The 22,212-nt window shown below is 38.8% G+C and overlaps 1 protein-coding gene across 6 annotated transcripts in view; it reads left to right on the plus strand.

The window, feature by feature from the left end:
* Positions 1 to 227: 227 nt before the first annotated feature.
* epb41l5 (erythrocyte membrane protein band 4.1 like 5) overlaps positions 228 to 22,212 on the plus strand; it is a 45,625-nt gene continuing 23,640 nt past the window's right edge. For all 6 annotated transcript variants that reach the window (XM_042494251.2, XM_088083028.1, XM_088083029.1 and 3 more), the window contains exons 1-13: positions 228 to 418; positions 3,102 to 3,313; positions 12,146 to 12,250; positions 13,779 to 13,821; positions 14,122 to 14,200; positions 14,409 to 14,453; positions 15,647 to 15,699; positions 18,144 to 18,264; positions 18,531 to 18,618; positions 18,783 to 18,871; positions 19,009 to 19,078; positions 20,673 to 20,842; positions 22,070 to 22,176. In XM_042494251.2, the coding sequence (XP_042350185.1) occupies positions 3,134 to 3,313; positions 12,146 to 12,250; positions 13,779 to 13,821; positions 14,122 to 14,200; positions 14,409 to 14,453; positions 15,647 to 15,699; positions 18,144 to 18,264; positions 18,531 to 18,618; positions 18,783 to 18,871; positions 19,009 to 19,078; positions 20,673 to 20,842; positions 22,070 to 22,176 (1,150 nt within the window). In that variant the 5' untranslated portion in view covers positions 228 to 418; positions 3,102 to 3,133. The remainder of the gene's footprint in view (positions 419 to 3,101; positions 3,314 to 12,145; positions 12,251 to 13,778; positions 13,822 to 14,121; positions 14,201 to 14,408; positions 14,454 to 15,646; positions 15,700 to 18,143; positions 18,265 to 18,530; positions 18,619 to 18,782; positions 18,872 to 19,008; positions 19,079 to 20,672; positions 20,843 to 22,069; positions 22,177 to 22,212) is intronic.

A 22,212-nucleotide genomic window follows, 5' to 3' on the forward strand; every position in this document is an offset into this window, starting at 1 on the left:
ATGTGTGAGTGTGTGCAGCGTGACTGTATGTATAATTGATTAGCATCCTTATTTTCTCTGGCCCTGTATTAATAAATGACAGCATAACTGAAAATAGTATATAATTAGGTGTGGTTTTAAGAAGGTAAGAAAACGATATGAAAAAAGTAACAAGCTCAAACAAAGAGGCGTGTCTCTTTAAAAATGCTAATTACGTTTTTGTTAGGGATTTATCGTGACGTCACATCCTGAGGAGAGCTTTGCCTCCTACTTTTTGTTGGGACCTGGGAGAGAAAATCATCCCGCAGAGGTAACAGACTGGGAAGAAAAGAAGAAAGAGAAACAAGATACAAACCATGGAAATGTGCGAGGTTGTTGTTTAGTCGTCTACGATGCAAGAGGACGTCCTTTCACTGTGAATTCACCCGAGGAGGTTTCTGTGAGTATGCTTTTATCCAGCCCTCCACCGATCCACAAGTGGTTGCGGAGCAAGTGTATGTCGGATGCAGCTTTTTGAGCAAAAGGCGGCGTTTGTTTTGTAGTACGGAACACGTTTGTGTGGTCGGAGTCTTGTGTATTGCGTTGCTAACGGTTAGCTCGTGCTTTTAAACAAGCGCACACCTGTTGCTTTTTTCTTACTCCAGGTGCCTCAGGCCTCAAGTGGGTAAAATTGTGAAGCTAATGGTTAAATTATTTATTTGTTTGCTTTATTGATATTATTTTAACAGACGCACTTGAAGTTTTCTAGCCGGTCTTTACGTTTCGAGTGCTGTGAGGGGTTTTGGCAGCACGGAGAGACAGCCTATCTCAGGGTTTCTTTTTCTGGCTGACCTGAAAACACAAATAGCGAGCCAGTTTACACATCTTTTCAGTCGACTATTATTAGCTAACTTTTTTTAAATTTCATTTTTAGTCTGTTAGGTCTGTCTTAAAAATATCATTTGCTTTCGTATTTGTCGAGTAAAGCTTGCTTAATAGTAATTGTAACTAACTACAGAAGGTTTTAATATTGTAAGTTTGATATTCGGTTAACATTAGCTGCGTTAAAGTAACGTTATGACACTGACAGCCGTTAAAGTAGCTCACGTCGCATCCAACAGTTTACCTTTTAGTTTATTGATAACCAAAGTAACTGTGAGGTGGTTAATCAACTCCTCCTCTCCCAGCCGAGTTGCTGTAGATAAAGTGATATCTGTTAATGTAATATTTACTTCCGATTTTTGACCTGTTAGCCTATGAAAGCTAGCGTTATCTTGGTTAGCCAACATTTAGCTTCAGGTCTGTCACCTGACAGTTTACAGAATAACCATGTAGCTAATAAGACCAAAAGTTAAGACCAAATAATAGTAACGTTAGCTTGTTGCCTCGTCAGGACACAGAATATAAGATTATGTTGTAAACAATATGGTAATGCTAACAAAAAAGTGCACCTGTTTGTTTCATGTATGTATTAATGGTGGATAACTAGTTACCTGCCAGCTGACATGCACAAAAGCAATGCAACACAATTACATCTCATGCTTTTATGCTCTGAGCAGGGTTCCAGCAGACCCTTACAAAGTCTTAAAAGGAACTGAATTAATTAATCTAAAAATAAAGCCTTAATTGGTATTAAATTTACCTAAATTACTATTATTTTAAGTCTTAAAAATCCTTAAGCATGAAAAATCCTTCTCTTAAACTCGTCATGATGGGAATCCAAGCGATGGAATGTCACATGCATATTGAGAAACACAAAATTGTCCAGAAAACAGGCCAGAAATGAAATATATTTCCCACTAACACTAATACTCCCACTAATTTCCCACAAACCTAATAGATACCTTTATGATAATATAATATGGTCATTGTCTTCCTTAAAAGTGTTGTTTTTCTGACATTTGATGTAAATAATATAACTTTTATTTTACAGGACAAAAAAGTAATGTTTTATGTTACAATACACATTTGGGCATAATTAAATTGTCCTTCAATTTCAGTTTTTAGAAACAATTTAGTTAATAGAAAATTGGCATTAAAGAACACAGTGCATAGATGAAATATTTTATGTTCAAACTGATTTACTTTAATGTTTCAGCCAAAGTTTGTCAGCCAGTATCTGTGTTCATATCAGTGGCATAGGTAACTTGTACATCTGTAAAGTACCATGAAGGCTGAAGGGTACACACAGGTTTTGGAGTAATATATGCTACCATCCAGATGATGTCTTTTTCAGGGATGCTCCTGCTTATTCCAGCAAGACAATGCCAAGCGACAACCTGCACGTGTTACAACAGCTTGGTAGTAAAAGAGTGTGGGCACTAGGCCGTCCTGCCTGTAGTCCAGACCTGTCTCCCACTTGGAATTTGTGGCGCATTATGAAGCGCACAATATGAAAAAGGAGACCTTGGACAGTTGAGCAACTGAAGTCATATATCAAGCAAGAATTAGGAAAAAATTACTTTGAAAACTTAAACAATTAGTATTTTCAAACATCTACTGAGTGTTTTTAAAATAAAGGGGGATGCCACATAGTGGTAAACTGTCCCTTTCCCAACTTTTTTGGAATGTGTTGCAGGTATCACGTTCAGATGAAATGTATATTTACTACCCCCCCCCACCACCACCACCACCACCACCACAAAAACAAAATAACTATAATAATAATAACTACAATAATAATGATGATAATAATAATAATAATAATAATAATTTTGAACATAAAATATATTGTCTTTGTACTGTATTCAGTTGAATGTAGGTCAAAAAGGATTTGCAAATCTTCACATTCTGTTTTATTTAGGTTTTACTCAACAACCTACTTTTTTTGGAAATGGGGGTTGTAATATGCTGGGTGCAAAATTAACTTTTGTCAACCGACCATATGGCTGATGGGTGTTCAGATTTTACCAGCCACTATTTTTATTGTTTTAGGCTGGTAATTGAGGCAAATGTATCATACTGTATACTGTAGCTGCATTTGGCTTGTGGGTGGTGTTAATTTTGCACCCTACTTATGTATTTCATACATAGACACTGTTTTATATTACAAACGTTCGTGTGTTACAATTCCAAAGGCATAGTTCATGAATACAAGATTAACTTCTTATATATGTGCCAACATCCACTCATTTCTCTTTCAGGTGTGGTACTGTAACCTTCCCTCTCCCCCATCATGCTGAGTTTCCTGCGCAGGACGCTGGGGCGACGCTCCATCCGGAAACATGCAGAGAAAACTCGATTACGGGAGGCCCAGCGCGCCACGACACACATCCCTGCTGCAGGGGATGCAAAGTCTATCATCACCTGCCGTGTATCCTTACTGGACGGGACAGATGTCAGCGTTGACCTGCCGGTAAGGATTGTTTCTAGAGTTCGAGCCTTTTAAGTTGTGCATGTTCATGATGACTCTGTGGTGACAGTGGTTAACAGTGATCACCATCTAGATGCTTGTTGATCTCACCAGCCGTCACTTTGTGGTTGTGCATTCTTCTACACTTGATTGTAATGAGCAGCAGGGAGTCACATCATTTGGAAGGACTTTTGAACTAACAGTTTTCTTGAGAGTTACAGCACATTGAAAAGTCCTTGTTTGTGTGTGTCTTTATTTAAACACATAAAAGAATTCAAAGTCATAAGTCACAATACATATTTTGCAAAATACAACTATGCAGTATACACAGAACCTTTAAGAACTCACAGTGGCTGCACAAGATTGAGTATACGTATATACTGTGTTCAAATGGGGTCATGTTTACCATCTAATGTGAAGAGTCTAAATCGTATGAATGCCCCCCCTCATGTGGTATTCAGTAAGTGGTTCATAAGTGGTAATTTTTTGAGAGCTACAAGTTCACATCTTCAAGTACACGATGCTGCGTTCTAATGATGTGGTGTTTATCGTGTGTACAAGAAGAGTCCATTTGAATGCCCCCTCATGTGGTATTCACAGCCTCCTAAGTGGAAATTTTCTGAGAACTCCTAGTTAGCGACTTCATGCACACGACTTCCCATGTTGTAAACACAAGCGCACTGGTTCCATTTGAATGCAGCATTAGTTTAAATGTAGGAAAGCCAAATTCTGTGAGTGTAAATCCTTGGCCAGTGGTGACACATCAGTGGCCTTCCAGAAGGAAAAACTTCAGGCATTAGAAAAAAAGCTGCGTTTTTTAAATTCTTTTTATTTATTTGCTTTGGTTTTTATGCTCACCCACTTTATTTATTTTGCTTTGTTTATTTTTTAACTGGGTAGGATGGCTTAGTATTAGGGCTAAGTATCGGTACACATTACCTTAAAATTATCAACAGAAATAACCCAATACTAAGTCACCATCAAAAAGTCTCCTCTCTCTCTTTTTGCTCATTCTCTCCCTCTGTGCTGCTGCCTGCATGTGCGCAGCTGCAAAGAGGAGTGTGAAATAGTGTTAAATAACCCTAAGGTAATGTTAGCCATATGATGCAAATGCGTGAATGCTGTCACTGTGTGTCCCGCCAAGCAAACTCCCAACTGTCCCCAGTGTGGAGCTCACATTCCCACAGCTGCAGCAGCTACAATCCATATGTACAGTCTGTAGCATGGTGAAGTCATGCGGGGTGTATTTTGACAGATTTGGCTCTTCAGTGTGCTGATTTCCCAACGAAACGTTTGAAAGTATGGTTGAACCACACGCCATCCCATTAACATTATGGATATCGAATGAAGTACTCCATTGCTATCAGTGTAACTTTCAGGGTATGCATACTGGTACTTATACCAACAGTTTTGAGCAAGACTCAGCCTTACTTATTAAACACATACTAAATGCATCCTTTTTGAACAGAAATGTAAAGCCATAGACTGTGTCTTTTAATGGATCTCCCTGTGTTTGTACTTGTCCATTAAGTGTAAATACTGTTGATGATGTTAATAAGACAATTAACTCACTGCAAATGGATTAAATGTTCTAAGAAATTGGTGTCATATGTGCATCAACCATAACCAACTGAGTTTATGTATTCACGTGAAGTGCAAGAGCCGTACTAGTAACCGTTGTGCGCCTGTGCCAGTGGAGCAGTACTCCTGTTGAACCCACAGTGGGTGTGTGTGTGGGTGTGTGGTAGTGTTGCTGATCACCTGTAATTCCATGATCCTCTCTAGAGAACACACTTAATCACATGACAGCGTCACATGACATTCAGGGCTCATCACCAAGAGGACACAAAGCAGAGGTTCACTGTTCCCATGCCTTTCTTGTGCTACTGTCTTTCTTCCCCTGTTCTTCTCTTCTTTTTTTCTTTCTCATGTTGTGATTTTCACTGTATTGACTTATTTTTAGACAAACACAAAGCTTCTTGGAAAAAGTGTCATGTCTACTTTTGTGTTAAAAAGTTTTGTTTTTTTTTTAGAACCACTGGGTTTAAATATCTGGATTTTTTTTTCCCCATCATGTGATCTTTATTTTTGCTCGGCTCGCAGATTTTGCTACTTTGTGTTTCCATGTGTCAAATCTGCTGCATTCCAGTGAGGCCAATCTTGTGTCTAACTGTCCCCTATGACTCAATCTTATCTTGAAATCTGTCTGTCTGGCATGAATATAAGGAAGATGTGTCAGACACAATAATTTTTCTCATTATTACTATCTGTTTTATTAGTTTTAACTCCAAATGTTGTGGGTTTACTACAAAACACTTTTTAGCTTTTTATTTCTCCTTTGATTTTTTTTTATTTAAACGAGAGCATTCTCTACATAAACGTCATTACTCATGCCTGAGACCAAGCGGTGATACTAAGATGTGATAAATGATACCAGTTTACCAGCTTTCGAGAATTCCATACCAGCTTATTGGGCAAGAAGGCATTTTTTTTCTGCACATCTTTCAAGCATGGATCTATTTTAAATGAAGTGATGTCATACTTTTTTTTTTTTCAAGTGTAAGAGCTGCTAAATCATTAACATGTAATCCTTCCTATCAGCTCAGTATTGTGTGCAGAGTTACGACTTACTCAGTCTTTCTTCTAGTGGAATGTTATTTGCTTTGACTGCATTTTTTACAAGGCTGTTTCACTGATGTCTTTTTTTTTTTTTAAATTTCCAATCGTATTGATGGATTTAACTGACTTTGCACTAGTGCTTTCATGCCTTAGAAACTCTCAGGCATTTGCAGTGTGTGCCTGAAGGATGTTTTAAAATTCAAGTAGATTTCTGAATGCATTCCTGCAGAGCCCTGGCCTTGTGTTAGGTTTCAAAATGATCTGTTCGGTGCCTCCCATCCCCCAGATTTAGGTAGCCTCTGTAAACCCTGTCTTATCATCCATCTATCTGTAAGTGATAGGACATTAACAAAGACCCAGTCAGGGGCATTGCTCTGTTTGCCATCTAGATATCCATTGTACTCATGACAACAACACTGACAGCATTTTAACACAACCAGGGAAGAACTGTTAAAGAGGTTACTTAAAAAAGATACTTTTTGGTTGAAGATTAAATAGAGAATATTGTTGAAATAAACACAGACAAAACAGATCAAACCCACTAAGTATGTTTTATGCAACAGTCTGTATTCATTAAAATGTTGTTGACTGTCTTTCTCTAACATCTCAAAAGTAGACAGTCCCACTCGGATATTTTAAAAGAATACTTTACCCACAAAATGACCATTCATCAATCAGTTAGTCATGCCTTGTTATCTTGAATTCTTGAAAGAAACTTTTACTCGTAGGCCTTCATGGGAATAAAAGCAAACATACTGATTTTGTGATTAATTGGGAACCATATTCAGCAACAGTAAAGCTATACCAAAATGTCTGTTTACAATGTCTGTTTACAAACTCTTACATAACTTAGCAGTTTGTATGCTTGGTAACTAAAAAAACACATGCATTTTTTTTCTTAAAAAAAAGGTAGGGGTTGGAAAGTACTGAGCATATGACTGGATAAATGAGACTTGGATTATACTGCCCGGATTGTGTGAGAGTTTGCAAACAGATGTTAGATTCAGTTTTGGTGTTCTTAAATGTGGTCCCCAGTCAATTACTAAATCAATATGTTTGTGGTTTTTCATGGAGGTATGGAAGAAAAACAAAGTTTTCTGCACAAATTCAATGCAAAACAGCATGACTTATTGATTAACAGATGCTTTTTTTTTTTACCTTTTTTGTGGGTGAAGTATTTCTTAAGTCTGGTCGTTCCTCCCTAAAGGTTACTCAGACAGATATAGTTCAAAGTTTCTCGTCTCTGTTAGCTCAGTATTCTTGCCCTTCATTATGCTGGAGCCTGCATGTGTTGACAGATGCTGTAGTGCTATCTGAAACCAGTGGTCTCAGTTTAAGGCATGACATTTGCCTCACCATTCAATCATTCTATAATGCTCAGATTTTTGGCTTTTCTCAGGTAATAGAGGAGAAAGTGCATGTGCTAAACATTGTTGATGTCTGGGTTTTTTTTTTTGTCTTCAAGGCACTATTTGTTTGTAGTTTGTGTATGTGTGTATAATGCTGTAACGAGTAGAGTACTGAAAAAATATACTCAAGTAAAAGTTTAACCTCTCACATAAAAGTGATATAAAAGTGAAAAAAACCATGTCTTCCTCACCATAGCATTAAAGACAAACGTCACGCATGAAAAATGAACATGCTAACGTCAGACAGCTATCTACGTTTTCACGTACAGTAACAGCACGTGAAACTTACTTCAACCTCTCCTGGAGACTAGTTCTTCAAAGAGTAGATCTTGGTGTTTTTCAGGAGGCACATCACGCATCGCATCATGCAACTGTTGTCTTTTTTTTTAGATTTTGGTGTTTTAAGTGTGGCCAAATGTAGTCAGAGATTGTTGCTGTAAGTTGCTGTTGCTTCTGTGTTTTGCTCCGTCATCATCACGTCATGGTCAAAAGACAAGTGGCACTTCTTTTTCTTAGCGGCAGCTGCAACTTAGCATCTGCAGTAGAGGTGCTCCTTGCATGCTCTCCCCCTCTGGACTCAATCCGAGTCAAGTATTGTCTTACAAGTACAGTTTTAAGGGAGGAACATGCAAAGTACTCCTTTAAAAAAAAAATTTAAAAAACCTTTTTTATTCATATGCGTTACTTGAAATGTGTTACTACCCTCCCCTGGTGTAATGTGGAGTTGCTAATTTAGGAGTTTTCTTTTTTTCAGCTCTATTTTGGAAGATCTAAATCAAAATGCACTTTGTTACTCGCAGCAGGACCCAGTTGGGAAATGCAGTCCAATGGCATTGTGCCTAATTAGTTCATAGAACTGATTCAAGGTAACTTGTGTATATCCGCACTTGGGGGACATGATAGTTTTGAGTTTTGTTGTTGTTGTTGTTGTTGTGCTACTCTGTCTGAACTGCTCCTAAATGCTCTGGGTAACACAGGGAACAAAACTGAACTCCTCTGACAGTAGAGAGTGAAGCTGTGCAGGTTTACAGGGAAACATTGCAGCTTGCCACTGTCTGTGTTTCAGCCATGCTTATCATTTAGTTAAACAGACTGTGGAAAAGTTAGCACATAACTGCCTTTTGCTGGCAGTCTTTCTTTACTTCAAGTATGTAAATATGGTGTAAAAGAAGACTTCTGTTACACTGTTAAGCATTTAACTCCATGAAAGGGTTTTGGAGGCTGCCAGGTGTCAGTTAAAGAGTTGTCAGTTAAACTCAAGCTGGTATAAATTTGTGAGACCCCCTGCTTAACAGTGCAGTTTTTTTTTCTTTTCAGATGTTCAGGTGGTTGTAAATAGATTGCCACAATTTAAAACTGAATAGGGCTCATTCACATGCTTTACTGGCTGTGTCACTAGTATGTAAGGCCACCCATCGTGACTCCTCCTAGGGAACTGGGATACTTTTGTTTGGTAGCCTCCATGTCCAAACATAAATCCACACAGCCTTATGATTCACATTCCTTCCTTTAAATGTATTTACTTCCCTGTCTTTATTCTTTATCTTTCTCTTCCCACCCGACACACCACCCACACTGTCACCCCTGCGGCCTTATTTTTCTTGTTGTAGACCAATCAAGAAGCACATGCAAGCTTTATTTATTTTTACATGAAGTTATTTTGTTGATAAAAGTACAGCTCAACACTGACAAGGTGGAGATGACATAATATTTTGTCACTTAAATCCCACAAAGGAATTTAATGTAAAATGCCTCTATGCTGTGCACAATATCAACATATATCAGAGGATTATTATTTCTTTTTTTTAAATCTATTTTATAAGTGTCTGGACAATTTGCATGTGGAACATTTTTACACCCCTTGTGACTAACGACTGAAAGAAGAAAGTTAAGAAAAACTTGCGCTGTAGCCTCATACTTTGACCAGTTTGAAAAATTCCAGGTCAGGTAATTCTTTACGTGCTGTGAAGGACATTTTGAAATTCCACTCAGGACAGTAATGGGTTAATATGTTAAGTAAACTTCAATCAACTCCCAACTGCAGTATTTTAGTATACTTTTGTATTTGGGTTCTATTTTTTTCCTGTAAACTATATGATACGATACAACTTGATTGTCAGTTTATACTCTAGTGCTCCACTCGAGAGGTTCATACACAAATTAAGCACACAATTACACAAACGGCTCACATTATGGAAAAAAACCCTCTAGAATCTACACACTTTAGTGGTGAGGGGGGTGTGTGTGACTTTTGCCATTTTGAAGGGTAATATAGGTTGAATATACAACACATTTTTATGGGTCTGAGCTCTGGTTGAGTAACTTTCACTCGTGTAAATGTGCAGCCATGTTAAAATACCTCATAAATTCTTTGACTTGCTGACTTTTATCTTAATTATCAAACGTTCACAAAATACCAACAGCATTTTTTATTGGTAAATGTGACATTGTGTGCAATGCAGCCATGAAAGCGTCAGCACTTATTAAAATATTATCAAGAACCAAACATTTAGAGCTTGTAACTGGATCGCAATAATTCAAAACAAGCATCGATGACTTGCTGGGATGTGCGGTCACCTTTTCTCTAATACTGGATGAGCGGAATTTTCACAGTGACTCGGCATGTGAGTAAATGCATCATTGAGGACAGACAGATGCCTGCTTTAACTTTTCTTCTACAGTGTGTTGGGTAAATAAGACCCCAGAAATTCTAGGTGAAGGAGTAGTCAGTCCCAATTTGGACAGCCATACTCTAAATGAACAGCTAAGTGCATAAAAATAATGATTTTTAATGATCTTTCACCTACCCTAAAGATATTTTGTCATGGCCTTTGAAAATGGATGCATTTCCAGGTAGATTGTGTTCATGGACTTGTTAATTGCTGTAGATCTGAGCATCAGCCAAATACTGCAGTTGTAACTCAAACACAGTGTCTGAGAGACGGAGCTGTATGCTCACGGGCAGGCAGAAAGACTGCAAACAGCCGAACAATACTGCAGGCGGTATAACAAGGCCTTGGGTGAAGCACACATGCACACACACATACACAATGAGTCCTTTGTACTCTCTCCCTGGGTACTGTAGGGGTGCGGTATGCCTCGTCAACTATGCCAGCTAGCATGGGGCCAGCCCCCCTGAGCTGCCCAGGAGCTCTCTTGGGGTGAGTGTGTGTGTGTGTGTGTGTGTGTGTGTGTGTGTGTGTGTGTGTGTTTGTGTGAGAGAGCGAGGAGAGTGTGTGTAAGACACACAGGGAAACTTTTAGAGCATTGATGCCCCTTTTCTTTTCTCATTATTATTATTATTATTATTATTATTATTTTTACATCCCTGACTTCTCTGGGTAACATTTTGCACGTGTGTGTTTTTTTTTTTTACTTTAGCTTAAAAATGAAAGACAAGACAACAAGCTGAAAGAAATAGTGCTGCACATGGAGAAGACATGCTAAAGTCTTGAACATCACCATCAGAGTGCATTGGAGCTCTGTGAACTACACTAAATTACGTAGGAAACAGCATTTTAATGATCATTTAAAAGGGAACCATATTATAACTTTGATATACCATTAAAAAAGTGCACATAAAACAACAAAATAAAAAGAAACAAAAAACAAGAAAACAACATCCTTATACATCCCAGTAATTTACTGAGGGGATACCTTTTGGACTTAACTAACAGGCCAGTCACATGAATGCCAAAAGTCATTTCGCTGAATCTCACGTGGGGACTCTGTTAGTGCTTTATATAATGACTCAAAGAGGCAGTAAATTCTGAATGTTTTGGTTCTTGTGAAAATGTTACAGATAATATCTATGCACACATAAACAAATTTGGCTGAAGAAATAATTTAAGAAAAAAGATGGAGAGAAAAGCAAAAAAAAAAATGCAGCTGCAGACTGATCTGGGATGGCATATTTTCCTAACATAGTGAAGGACGCACAGAGCCAGATGATCACATGATGTATCCAGCCACCCCACTTCCCTCAGCTCCTCGGCGTCTGGGGCACTTCAGCCCCCGTTACTATGGCAACCCTGTTGCTGTGCCTCATGGTGGGGTTTGAAAGTGTGTGTGTGTGTGTGTCTGTCTGTGTGTGTGTGTGTGTGTGTGTGTGTGTGTGTGTGTGTGTGTGTGTGTGTGTGTGTGTGTTAGAGAGAGTAACTGAGTGCACATGTGAGGGAGAGATCTCCCAGGCAAAACACAGGCAGTAACTGGTACAGCCTTGTCAGGAAGGGAAACACCTATCTAAACGTTGAGTACTTTATGTTCATATTTTCTCACATCTCTCTATTCAATCCATGAAACATGGATAAGAGCGTGTACACTTAAACCAAGCTGTGCTCTCAACAATATTTTGGAGAGGTGGATAAAAATAAGCTCAACCTTTTAGCCAGAGGCCAACAACTATCTTGTGAACTTCTTCAGACAAATCAGATGTATTCTTTCAAAAACAAAACATTTTCTGATTTCTCCTAAAACGCTATTTTAGAGTTGTTGTAGAGAGTTGATAAATTGTTTCGTTGGTTGATTGAAAATGAATTGGTTTTAGTCCGTTTATGAGCAAAAAAGCAGTCAGAAGACCTCATTTATGATAAGAGTGAAGACCCCAACACACGCAGGCATATTGCAGATTTTGGATGCTAATTCCTTCTTTCAGGACTCTCTACATAGTATTTATGTTGTGCATGACCATCATCACCAGTATCAGTATTCAGACTGTAAATTCAACTTGTGTTTTTCTCCATAACCTTACAGGAGGTAATGTGTCACTCAGTAAGTCTTCTGTTTGCTTGTGTGTTTCATCGATCAGAAAAAAGCCAAAGGTGAGGAGCTGTTTGACCAGATCATGTACCATCTGGACATTGTAGAGAAAGACTACTTCGGGCTGCGCTTCATGGACTCGGCACAAGTGCCGGTAAGAATGAAGACACACTTTACACAGTGATCTTATTTTTGCAAATGAGTTTGCTAATTTAAATGTTTTGATTTATTGCAGTGTTGTGGGTTGCTTAATTTGTTGGGTCTCAGGGTTGGTTTTGTATGTTATTTTGTTTTGTTTTGTTTCCATGCCAGTGATAACCGTGGCTGGAGGCATTATATTTTCAGGCTTTCCATCTCATTCTCGTGAATGTGATATCTCAGGAACACAGTTTGGGAATTTCTTCAAATTTGGCACAAATGTTCGCTTAACAATAATGAACTGATTAGATTTTGTTGGTCAAGCGTCAAGGTCACTGAGGAAATTTCTTCAAATTTGGCACAAACTACCACTTAGACACAAGAAAGAAAAGATCAGAATTTGATTGGATACTGAATTTGTGAGGTGAATTTTGGTTGCCCACCCTGAAACTGTGTTGATTGTGTAGATCTTCTGTGCTGCTGGGGGTGTCAGAAGCTTCCATGTTTTCATGAACAGCAAACGGCAAGTGCAACTTGACTGGTGTGTGGAGACACACTACCCTGAGGCAGTAATTCCAATTTTTTTCCCACAACTAATGAACAGATAAACTAACTGTTTAAACATTTGAAAAAATATATTACCAGAAATGGAAATAGATAATGTTCCTGTAATGGTTTATACCAGTAACTGTACCAGCAAATATCTACTGTACATAGCTTATCAAGTTTTATCCATGTGTTCAATACAGTTATTTTACATTTTACCATCTCGGCTGCTGTTCACAGCCAGGCTTCAGATTTCAGTCCAAATCACTATTCACCCATTTGAAGGAAGGCTTTAGGCAGGGACTTTTGCTGCCAGTGAGTGGGCTAAAGGGATTGGTTATGGGACTCTGGGAGTCAGGCTGTGCTCGGAGACAAACTGTTTTAAGTCATTGGTCTGCCACTGACCCTGTTCCTTCACCCTGATACTCAGTGAAGGCCATGGAAGGAGAGAAAGCTGGTGGGAGGATGTAACAGACAGGAGGGACACGGAGGAGAGGGTTGGAGGTACAGAGTGAAAGGGCTGGGAGGGGGAGCTGTGTGGAGAGAGGGAGGGCTGTGATGAGGAATGTGGGGGAGAGGAGACTAGAGAGTGCTGCAAGTTCCTCTGTTATCTTTCCTCTGTGTCTCTCTCTAACTTGCATATGCACACACAAACACCACCACCACCGCCTCTTCTTTGCATTTTTCATGCCTCATAGAGCTTAAACTTCCAAGAAGAATTAAAGCACAGAACACTGACTTTAGTATTTGTGTTTTTGTCTGTGTGCATTTTGACAATGGACCTCCCAGAATTCAACTTTTCATTAACTGCCCACTTTGTTTCTACAGTTTTTGTTCAGTCATTCAGTAGCACACATAAATATTTTATGTTTCTAAATGAAATTAAGGCGGTTATTATTGTTGTGGAGAAAAATGCTATATACAACTCTACACTGTTGAAGCTGCTGTGTTTTTTATTGGTTGTCACTTTCATGTTATTTTGTTGTTTGTTTTTTTAGCACTGGCTCGATGTTACTAAAAGTATCAAAAAGCAAGTGAAAAGTAAGTATACAGAAGCCCTCAAATTCCTTTTTTCTGTTCCCTTCTTCAGACATGCATAATTACTTGCTATATATCTGTATCTATGTATGTAGCTATCCATCTGTTAATACTTTTTTAGTCTTTGACAGAAGTGTAATTTACTTTTCTGTGATTTACAGAACATTGTATGTTTTTGTGTAATTGAATGAGGTGCATCTGATCTCTAAAAGACTTAAAATGACTAAAAATGAAGTACATAAAGAATATGTGGTTGTAAAGCCTGATAGCCTTTACTCAGCTGTCATTATATCTATCTTTTAGTTGGCCCACCATACTGCCTTCACATGAGAGTCAAGTTTTACTCCTCAGAACCGAACAATCTGCACGAGGAGCTTACCAGGTGAGTTACGCCACAAACCTTTGAGTTTTTTGGCTTGCTTTCTCTTGAACTCGCTTTCTCTTGATGTTAAAAGCCCAGTGAAATAGGTCTTTTGAGGTTGTTTTTGTGTTTTTGTGAATCTGTTAATCTCCTATACCTTGAAGAAAGTCAGAGTATGCTGTTTGTCTACATAACCGTATTTAACCGTACTGTTTTGTTTTTTTTCCAGATACCTATTTGTGTTACAGTTAAAGCAAGATATCCTCAGTGGCAAGTAAGTAATATCCTTTGGCTGGCTGCACTAACAGGGTTTACACCAGGTCTTAAGCTAAATCAGTCATAACTTGGTGTTGAAAGTCTGGCCTAATGATTGGGCTGGTCTCACTATCTAGGCCTAAGCTTTCTCACCAGGACCATGCGTAAATCTTGCACTTTGTCAGAAAGCGTTCATTTCTATCTATAAGCAGCCTCAAACACAACGCAAAAGCCACAAACTTTACATAATAACCCACATTAGGTTTTACTGTTCAAGTCTCCTTTTTATCTCGCTAACTTACAAACATAAACATACGTCTTGTTCTTCACCTCAGTTTGTTGAACAAGCGATTATTCAAACGTTCACCATGGAAAAATGCACTGCTAATGTCAGTTGTTAAGCCAGCTAACCCTAACCCTCCCTGACTGAAGGGTTAACTTTTGCCTTAGCATTAAACAGAATTGGCGGTGGCTTGTCAGTAACACATTTTAAACAGTCAACAGTTACGTTGCTGCCAATAAAACACCATCTCAAAACAAAGAAGCTTGATTTAAGATACTAGACAATCCCTGAGGATTCCCCTCTTTTATCCGAGAGAACCAGTAGCTTCTTCTTTCAGTGACACAACATAACAACCTTCAGTGTTCGACGCTAGTTCTGGGTACATGCTTCCATGTTTGTTCAACACATTGGGATTAGTTATCCAGTCTGATTATTCAGTCTTGATCACAGGTGAAAAGCAATTGCCTGCTCACTGCTCTGACTGGTCCAAGTCAACTTTTACTGGCTCCTTTATGGTTGATATTGTTGAGGACTGTATTTGTTATTAATTAAGTCGTCCTGTCATTGAACCCATTATTTAAGACAACTAACTATTAAATCACTTGACCAAGACAATATACTGTGTTGCCTTTCTTCTCCAGTTATTATACCCTGAGACATTAGTAGTTGTGTTTGTCGTCACGACCATGTCAGAATAAGAGGCTTATGGGATTACATGATGGGGAACAGAGCAGAATTATTAACAGTAGTCAGTCAGTGGACTGGGAAAATAAGTTTTCACTACAAAGGAACATTTCTTTTGAATTGTTTGGCTGAATAATATTTGGAAGTGGTAGAGACCAGATAACAACAGTGAAGATCATAGAGGAGTTTTGGTAACCTCTGGCACTGTTTTAGCCTCATTAATGTTACTCTGTTTGTATTTTCAGGCTAGAATGTCCATTTGAGACAGCGGTGGAGTTGGCTGCCTTCTCGCTACAGGGTAAGCACAGCAGGTATCTAGGATTCTCTCCAACTCTGTGTTTGGTAATTGGGATCACTTCTGTAATAGCTGCCATTATTTTGTTTGTTGCAGTGCAAACGCCTTTACAGAGTCGAGCCCCAAAAGGCCTGTGTAACAGAAATATAGCATGTGTTTGTACCAGTTAGTGTGGAGTGAGTCAGACGAGCATTTGTCAGCTCCAGATTGCAGCATGGTACACTCGCATACCAAGACGACTGGTAATTTCTGACTTGCAGTGACTAAGTCCCCATCATAAGACCTACTTTCTGTTTCTGTTCTTTGTGACTGCTGAACCAACAAAGTAATGTCCCCACATCGCAATTGAGCTGTGCCTCAACAAGGTAAAACTGAGACTTTTGGAAGAATGTCAGAATTGAGCCAATGCTTCTCTGCATTCAAAGGCATCAGCTGAGGTTATGTGGGATAAAGATTCCAACAATAGAAGCTGAAAGATGTTTTTTAGAAAGATATATTTGAATTTCTCTTTCTACCAATTGCCACATCAACCTTTAACTGAAATAAATAAACTGATAATATTGTAAACATAAGTGTTTGAATCTATGTGAAACTTTCCCATTTTTCTTTCTTTTGTGTGTGTATGTGTCCCTTTTTTACCATTATGTGACCCCGAACTTTTCATGAAGTCTTGTTTTCCTCAGCAGCAGTATGAAGAGTTTGAGTTGTGGAGTGGATGATTTATTTGTCAGTCCTGTCAGAGCTGATCAGATAGATGGATGAGAGCAGCAGCTGTTGTAGATGAGAGTGTATGCAAACTTTGAGACCCAACACAATTAACGGTTAAGTTTCACTTTCACTGCTGCTCCATCTGTGCACAGAGTATGCTCTGTACTCCCAGAATGTGGTGTAATATATAATACATAATAATATAATAATATATATGTAATATATAATCAAACTGTATGTATATTCAAATAGCGCTCCTAATGGTTGGTCCAGCTCCAGAAATTTATAGTAAATATGTGGCAGTATATGTGTAAATCATGGTTGACCCCTTCAAATAAATTTTGTGGAAAATGCTGTAATATATAGCGACAAAAATAACATGTTAATAACATCTAAGTGGAGACTGTAACAACAGTCTAACTTTAGACTCTCAACACCAACAAAAAAGACATTAAAGTTTTTCACCTGGCTACTGTTCACTCTGTCAGTTCAATCACTTTGTTAGTCAAATGTCTATGTAACAGCAGGAATATTATCTCTTGTTTTTAAGGAATATTTGCTTATCAAACTTACAATTAGAAAGTTGAGAGTAGGACTACTTGGTGTTAATTTCAGGGCAGTTGGTGTTTCCATAGCTACATACAGTCCATTTCAAAATGAGCTAGTGAAGCAGTGCTTGGGTTTTGTCTTCTCTCAAATGTTAAATAGTAATCCTTGAAATGTCTTTTAAACTACATGTTTACGGTTTCTAATAGTTAGAAATGCAGCATTTAACTGCATACAGAGAATGCTGCTTTAGAGGAACAAAGTTTGAATCACTAGATGTTTATGGAATGGGATTGCGTGCCCAAACTCTTGAGCACATACACACACACACACACACACACACTCTCTCTCTCTCTCTCTCTCCCTCACACACACACACACACACACACACACACACACTCTATCTCTCTCTCACACACACACACACACACACACACACAGTCACTGTGGGGTAAATGCCAGCTCATTAGTGCTCCATCCTCTTTGGAGGCCCCCTAATCCAGCACTCTTTCTGTCTTTTTTCTCTCTTTTGGTTGAGCTTCCTCCCTTCTTTTTTCTTTATTCGAAATTATGTTTTGGTCCACTGACAATTGCTGGGATAGGATAAAATTATCTTTTCTCTCTTCCATATCCTGAGGCTATGCTCACAGCTGGACTATCTGAACAGCGCGGCCCTGATTTCTTCTATGTACCAAAACACTGTAAAATGTAATCACAACTAAGGGTTTTCAGTCTTCGTTTTATTTCTCTACACCACAGTGCCAGAGATGATTTTTCTTTTCCCCGACTGTCTTGTTTTTAACACTATTCTCATTCTTATCTAGCAAAGATCTTTTTTTCCCTTCCTCAGTCTTTTTGTCTCCTTTTTTTTCCTGATAAAATCAGTGTGACCTCTTGACTAGACAGAGATCAAATACCCATCAGTTCCTGACCTGATGCTATAAACAAAATCCTGTGTGTGGTGATGAGGAGGGATGGTTTGTTTATTAGTTTGTTTGTTGTACCTACTCCCACAGTTTCAGGAACTCTTCCTGGGCTCCTCTTCTCAAGCTTGAAATTTAGGAAATTTAGGAAAAAGTATTATTTAAGAATGTTTTAAGTTGAATTTCACACTGAAATACCAGTTTATTCCTCTACAGCTTCATGCAGTCTACAACTACAGCCCCTAAGTGTGTGTGTCTGTGTGTTTTCAGCTGAGCTCGGTGATTGTGACCCATTAGAACATAATCTGGACCTGGTGTCAGAATTTCGATTTGTCCCCAACCAGACAGAGGACGTTGAGCTAGCAATATACAACGCATGGAAGGAGTGCAGGTAAGCGTTTCACAATAAATCTACTACTGTATGTAAGGCTAGTCAGTTAAACTAAAAATCAGCAAGAAGGAATCCATTTATACACTGGCCTCTGATAGCAGATATTTTATAAAAAATGGATCATTCTGTGGTCTGTATGCTGTGTGGGCTTGGGTCGCAACCAGCAACACTGTGAAAATCATTTTTCTTTTTTCACTTTGAGCTGCAGCTATGTTTTTGATTGTGCAAACATTTCTTTCTGTTTTGTTTCTCTTCCTCTCCTTCAGAGGTCAGATGCCAGCACAAGCGGAAATAAACTACCTGAATAAAGCCAAGTGGCTAGAAATGTACGGGGTGGACATGCATATGGTGAAGGTAATGGAAGCACACTCTTTCTCACTGTATACCCTAAATTTGAAGTGTCCTTTATGAAAGATGGGAAATGGATGGAATGTGTGGGAACATTTATCTGAAAAGGTCATAATGTTGTTTCTTTTGGTGCCTCTTCTTTCTTTTCTCTGTTCATATCTGCCCTGTAGGCACGAGATGGTAACGAGTACAGTCTGGGTTTGACACCTACTGGAGTTCTGGTGTTTGAGGGAGAAACTAAGATAGGGCTCTTCTTCTGGTATTTTTGCTTACATCCTAATTTACTGAAATATGTAGTTAAATGCTTTATAGAAACACCTTTAAGTTCTCATGATTCCTTCCTCTGTGTGTGTGTGTTTGTTTGTGTTGCACATGTGTGTTTTTAAACTATTACAGGCCCAAGATCACTCGTCTGGATTTCAAGAAGAGTAAACTGACGCTTGTGGTAGTGGAGGATGATGACCAGGTGAGCATGAGCTCATAAACTCAGATTTTCACCATGCAGTGGAATGTTAAAAATGCAAAACATATATTCAATCACCCATAGTAAGCCCTCTTGATAACAGTATATTAATGACCTGTTCTCAATGCTCAATGCTACATACAGTGATTATAATGAATGTACTGTACTTGTCCATAACTGCACCCATTCAAAGAAGGGGCATACAAATGTGTATGTCTGTGTGTATTAGCAGTTAATTGCTTTTATTTATGGAATGGAATCATAAGCACTTTATGCAGGTGTGCTTTTGTGAATGATTTTGAAAGAAAATCTTAATCATCTGTGGTTTGTAGCTTTGCAGAGGAGGGGGGAGACAGTTCGGTAACAATAGATTCCAATAGTGACACAGCTTCATGGCAAAAAAAAGAGTATTAAAATGTGCACAGAAACTCCTCAAATCACTCCAATCGCATTGTCACCCTCCCTTGTGTCCATCTGTGTGCTTAGTAGCTTCCAATCACACTGCAGACCTTTGTGAAAATATGACAATTCTTGTCTAAATACACAGCTTTTGTTGATTGTGTAGCAAGCTGTTCATATCTGTCATTCACAATCAACAAACATTTGCAGCAAGAATAAAAATGCAGCACCACAGTGAATACAGGCTGCTTTCAGCTGCTGTCCTCTGTGAAGTGCAAAATATTTGATACTTAAAATGTTGATACTTAAAATATTTGTAAAATGAGCTGATCGCTTATCTCCTCTTACAAAAACAGGAAACAGTTAAACAAAAATCCACAGTGCACTTTAAGATCCCTACAATACTATATATTATAAACTGATAATAAGAGGACCCATGTCCCGACAGGACAAAGACAAAATAACCATTTAAAGCCATTTAAAGAAAAATCACTTAAAGAAATGGTCAAACAAGGAATCTTCCTCTTTAAACTTTTAGTTTGAAGCAGCACCTGAGCCCTGAAAGAGGCTTGTTCCAAATCAAAATGAAACAAGGCTTAGTATTATACTGCCCAGCGGCAAGTGTATATGAGAGAGAAGGAGAGTCTGTTTATGTCCATCCTGGAGGTCTGAGAGTGAGGTTAATAAAGAAGCCTGCCCCCTCTGGTATTTCTGGTATGCACCATTCTCCTACACACACATAGACACACACATGCACATTTTTCCTTTCCAACTCTTTCTTAAATGGTTATATACTGTATGCTAAACTTTTTTTAACACAGGAAGCTACTTTAAATGCCTCTCAATTCTCTATCGAGATGCTATTTAGTCACAAACAGACAGTGAGAGCAGCAGATAAAAAGACAAAAGAGAGAACGCATTTCAGGGGTCCTTGCACTGATAATTGTTGCACATGTTTTGAGAGTAAATCATGTCTGCTTTCAATAACAGTGGCTTAAGAAAGTGAAACAATTATATCCCATTGCTGGAATGTCTAAAAGAGTGCAGTTTCTCTGTGACACTGTGTCGTCACTAGATGCTAGCGTCAGACTATCCTGCCACATCACGCTCTGTCCACACACACCCGTTACAACAGAACTCTGTCCCGTCACACATATCATACAGACAACTCATCATCTCCTCTCAACCACCTCTGCAGGGCAAAGAACAGGAGCACACCTTTGTGTTTAGGATGGACCACCCCAAGGCCTGTAAGCACCTCTGGAAGTGTGCTGTGGAGCACCATGCTTTCTTTAGGCTGAGAGGACCCGTACATAAGAACTCTGCACGCTCTGGATTCATACGCATGGGATCACGCTTCAGATACAGGTAATGGACAGATGTAATGGCAGACCAGATGTATTGGACACTTTTGAATGAGGGACTTTTTTTCTTGGCTGTACACAAGGGTTGCACTATTTGTATCAAATACACAAGACTTTAAAATCTCTGGCAATTTTAGCTTCACTAAATAAATTCTGTCTGCAAAGTTCATGGCAACAGTAACAACACAGACTTTTTTTTGGCAGCGACTTTCACGTAATAATATTCAGCCTTGCGCAACAGCACTTCCAGTGTTTGCAGTGCCTTTAATATTCACTCCAGACTAGATTTTTATCATGTTTTATTATTAAACTGCATCAAATTGCAACAAATTCTTTTTTTCTACCTTTCAACTGACAAAAAAAGTATCTCAGAGTGAAAACAAATGTTTTCTCAACATCTAAATTAAAACAAAAATAAATTATTCTTAAAGTATTCAGCCCCTTTAATATAACAAGCCCAAATCATCACTGATGAAGCCAACTGATGTCGCAAATCACTTAATAAACTAAAGAACAACTTTGCACAGATAAGTTACACAAGCAATTTTAGTGTGTGGGTTGGTTCTCTTTGACATTAGCAAGTTGTGATCTGTATCAAAACATCTGGCGTGGTCAGTGTGAGCACAGTGTGTTGTGGACTGTGCATCCTGAACACTGGTGACTTAAAGCTAGAAGAGAAATGCAGCTGGGCTATCTTAGCAAGGAGACATGGAGAAAAGTGCCACAAATGTACAGAGCATGTATTTGTTTCTGTACTGTGTGTTTGAACATACCGACAGAGATAATAATCCCAGTTTGATGCACAGTGTCATAACCTGTACATACAGACAAAACAAGTGTGTACACATTGATACTTGCAGTGGTATAAGGCAGGCACTCAGTGTCAACATAGCGCAGTAGCCAGCTAGTTCCCTTCTGTGTGTGTTTAAACATTACCCAGTTGGATAAGCACTGGCAGTAATGTTGGTTTTACACAGAGGTTACAGGGTTTGTTGTTATTGGAAGGTTATCGCTTGAATGGGTCCAGAGTTCAGCAGGGGTCACCGCTGTGTCCTTTGTTTGTTGGATAATTTGTTTTAAACATAAGGAAAATGTATCTTGTGTAGATTGGTTTGTCTTGCATTGATGATGGTTACCAGTAATGTTGATAGTCTGGGAACACACAGAAATACTTGCAAGTGTAAAATATTTGTGTGCGTGTGCGTGTGCGTGTGTGTGTGTGTGTGACCAGTGGAAAGACAGAGTATCAGACAACCAAGGCCAACAAAGCAAGAAGGTCAGCGTCGTTTGAGAGGAGGCCCAGTCGACGTTACTCTAGAAGAACCATGCAGAACAGAGGTGAGGACAACGGACACACACCGGCACAGCACATGT

This window comes from Plectropomus leopardus, chromosome 10 (genome assembly GCF_026936395.1).
Source record: "Plectropomus leopardus strain MGB_pleo_1.0 chromosome 10, ASM2693639v1, whole genome shotgun sequence".
Taxonomy (NCBI): Eukaryota; Metazoa; Chordata; class Actinopteri; order Perciformes; family Serranidae; genus Plectropomus; species Plectropomus leopardus.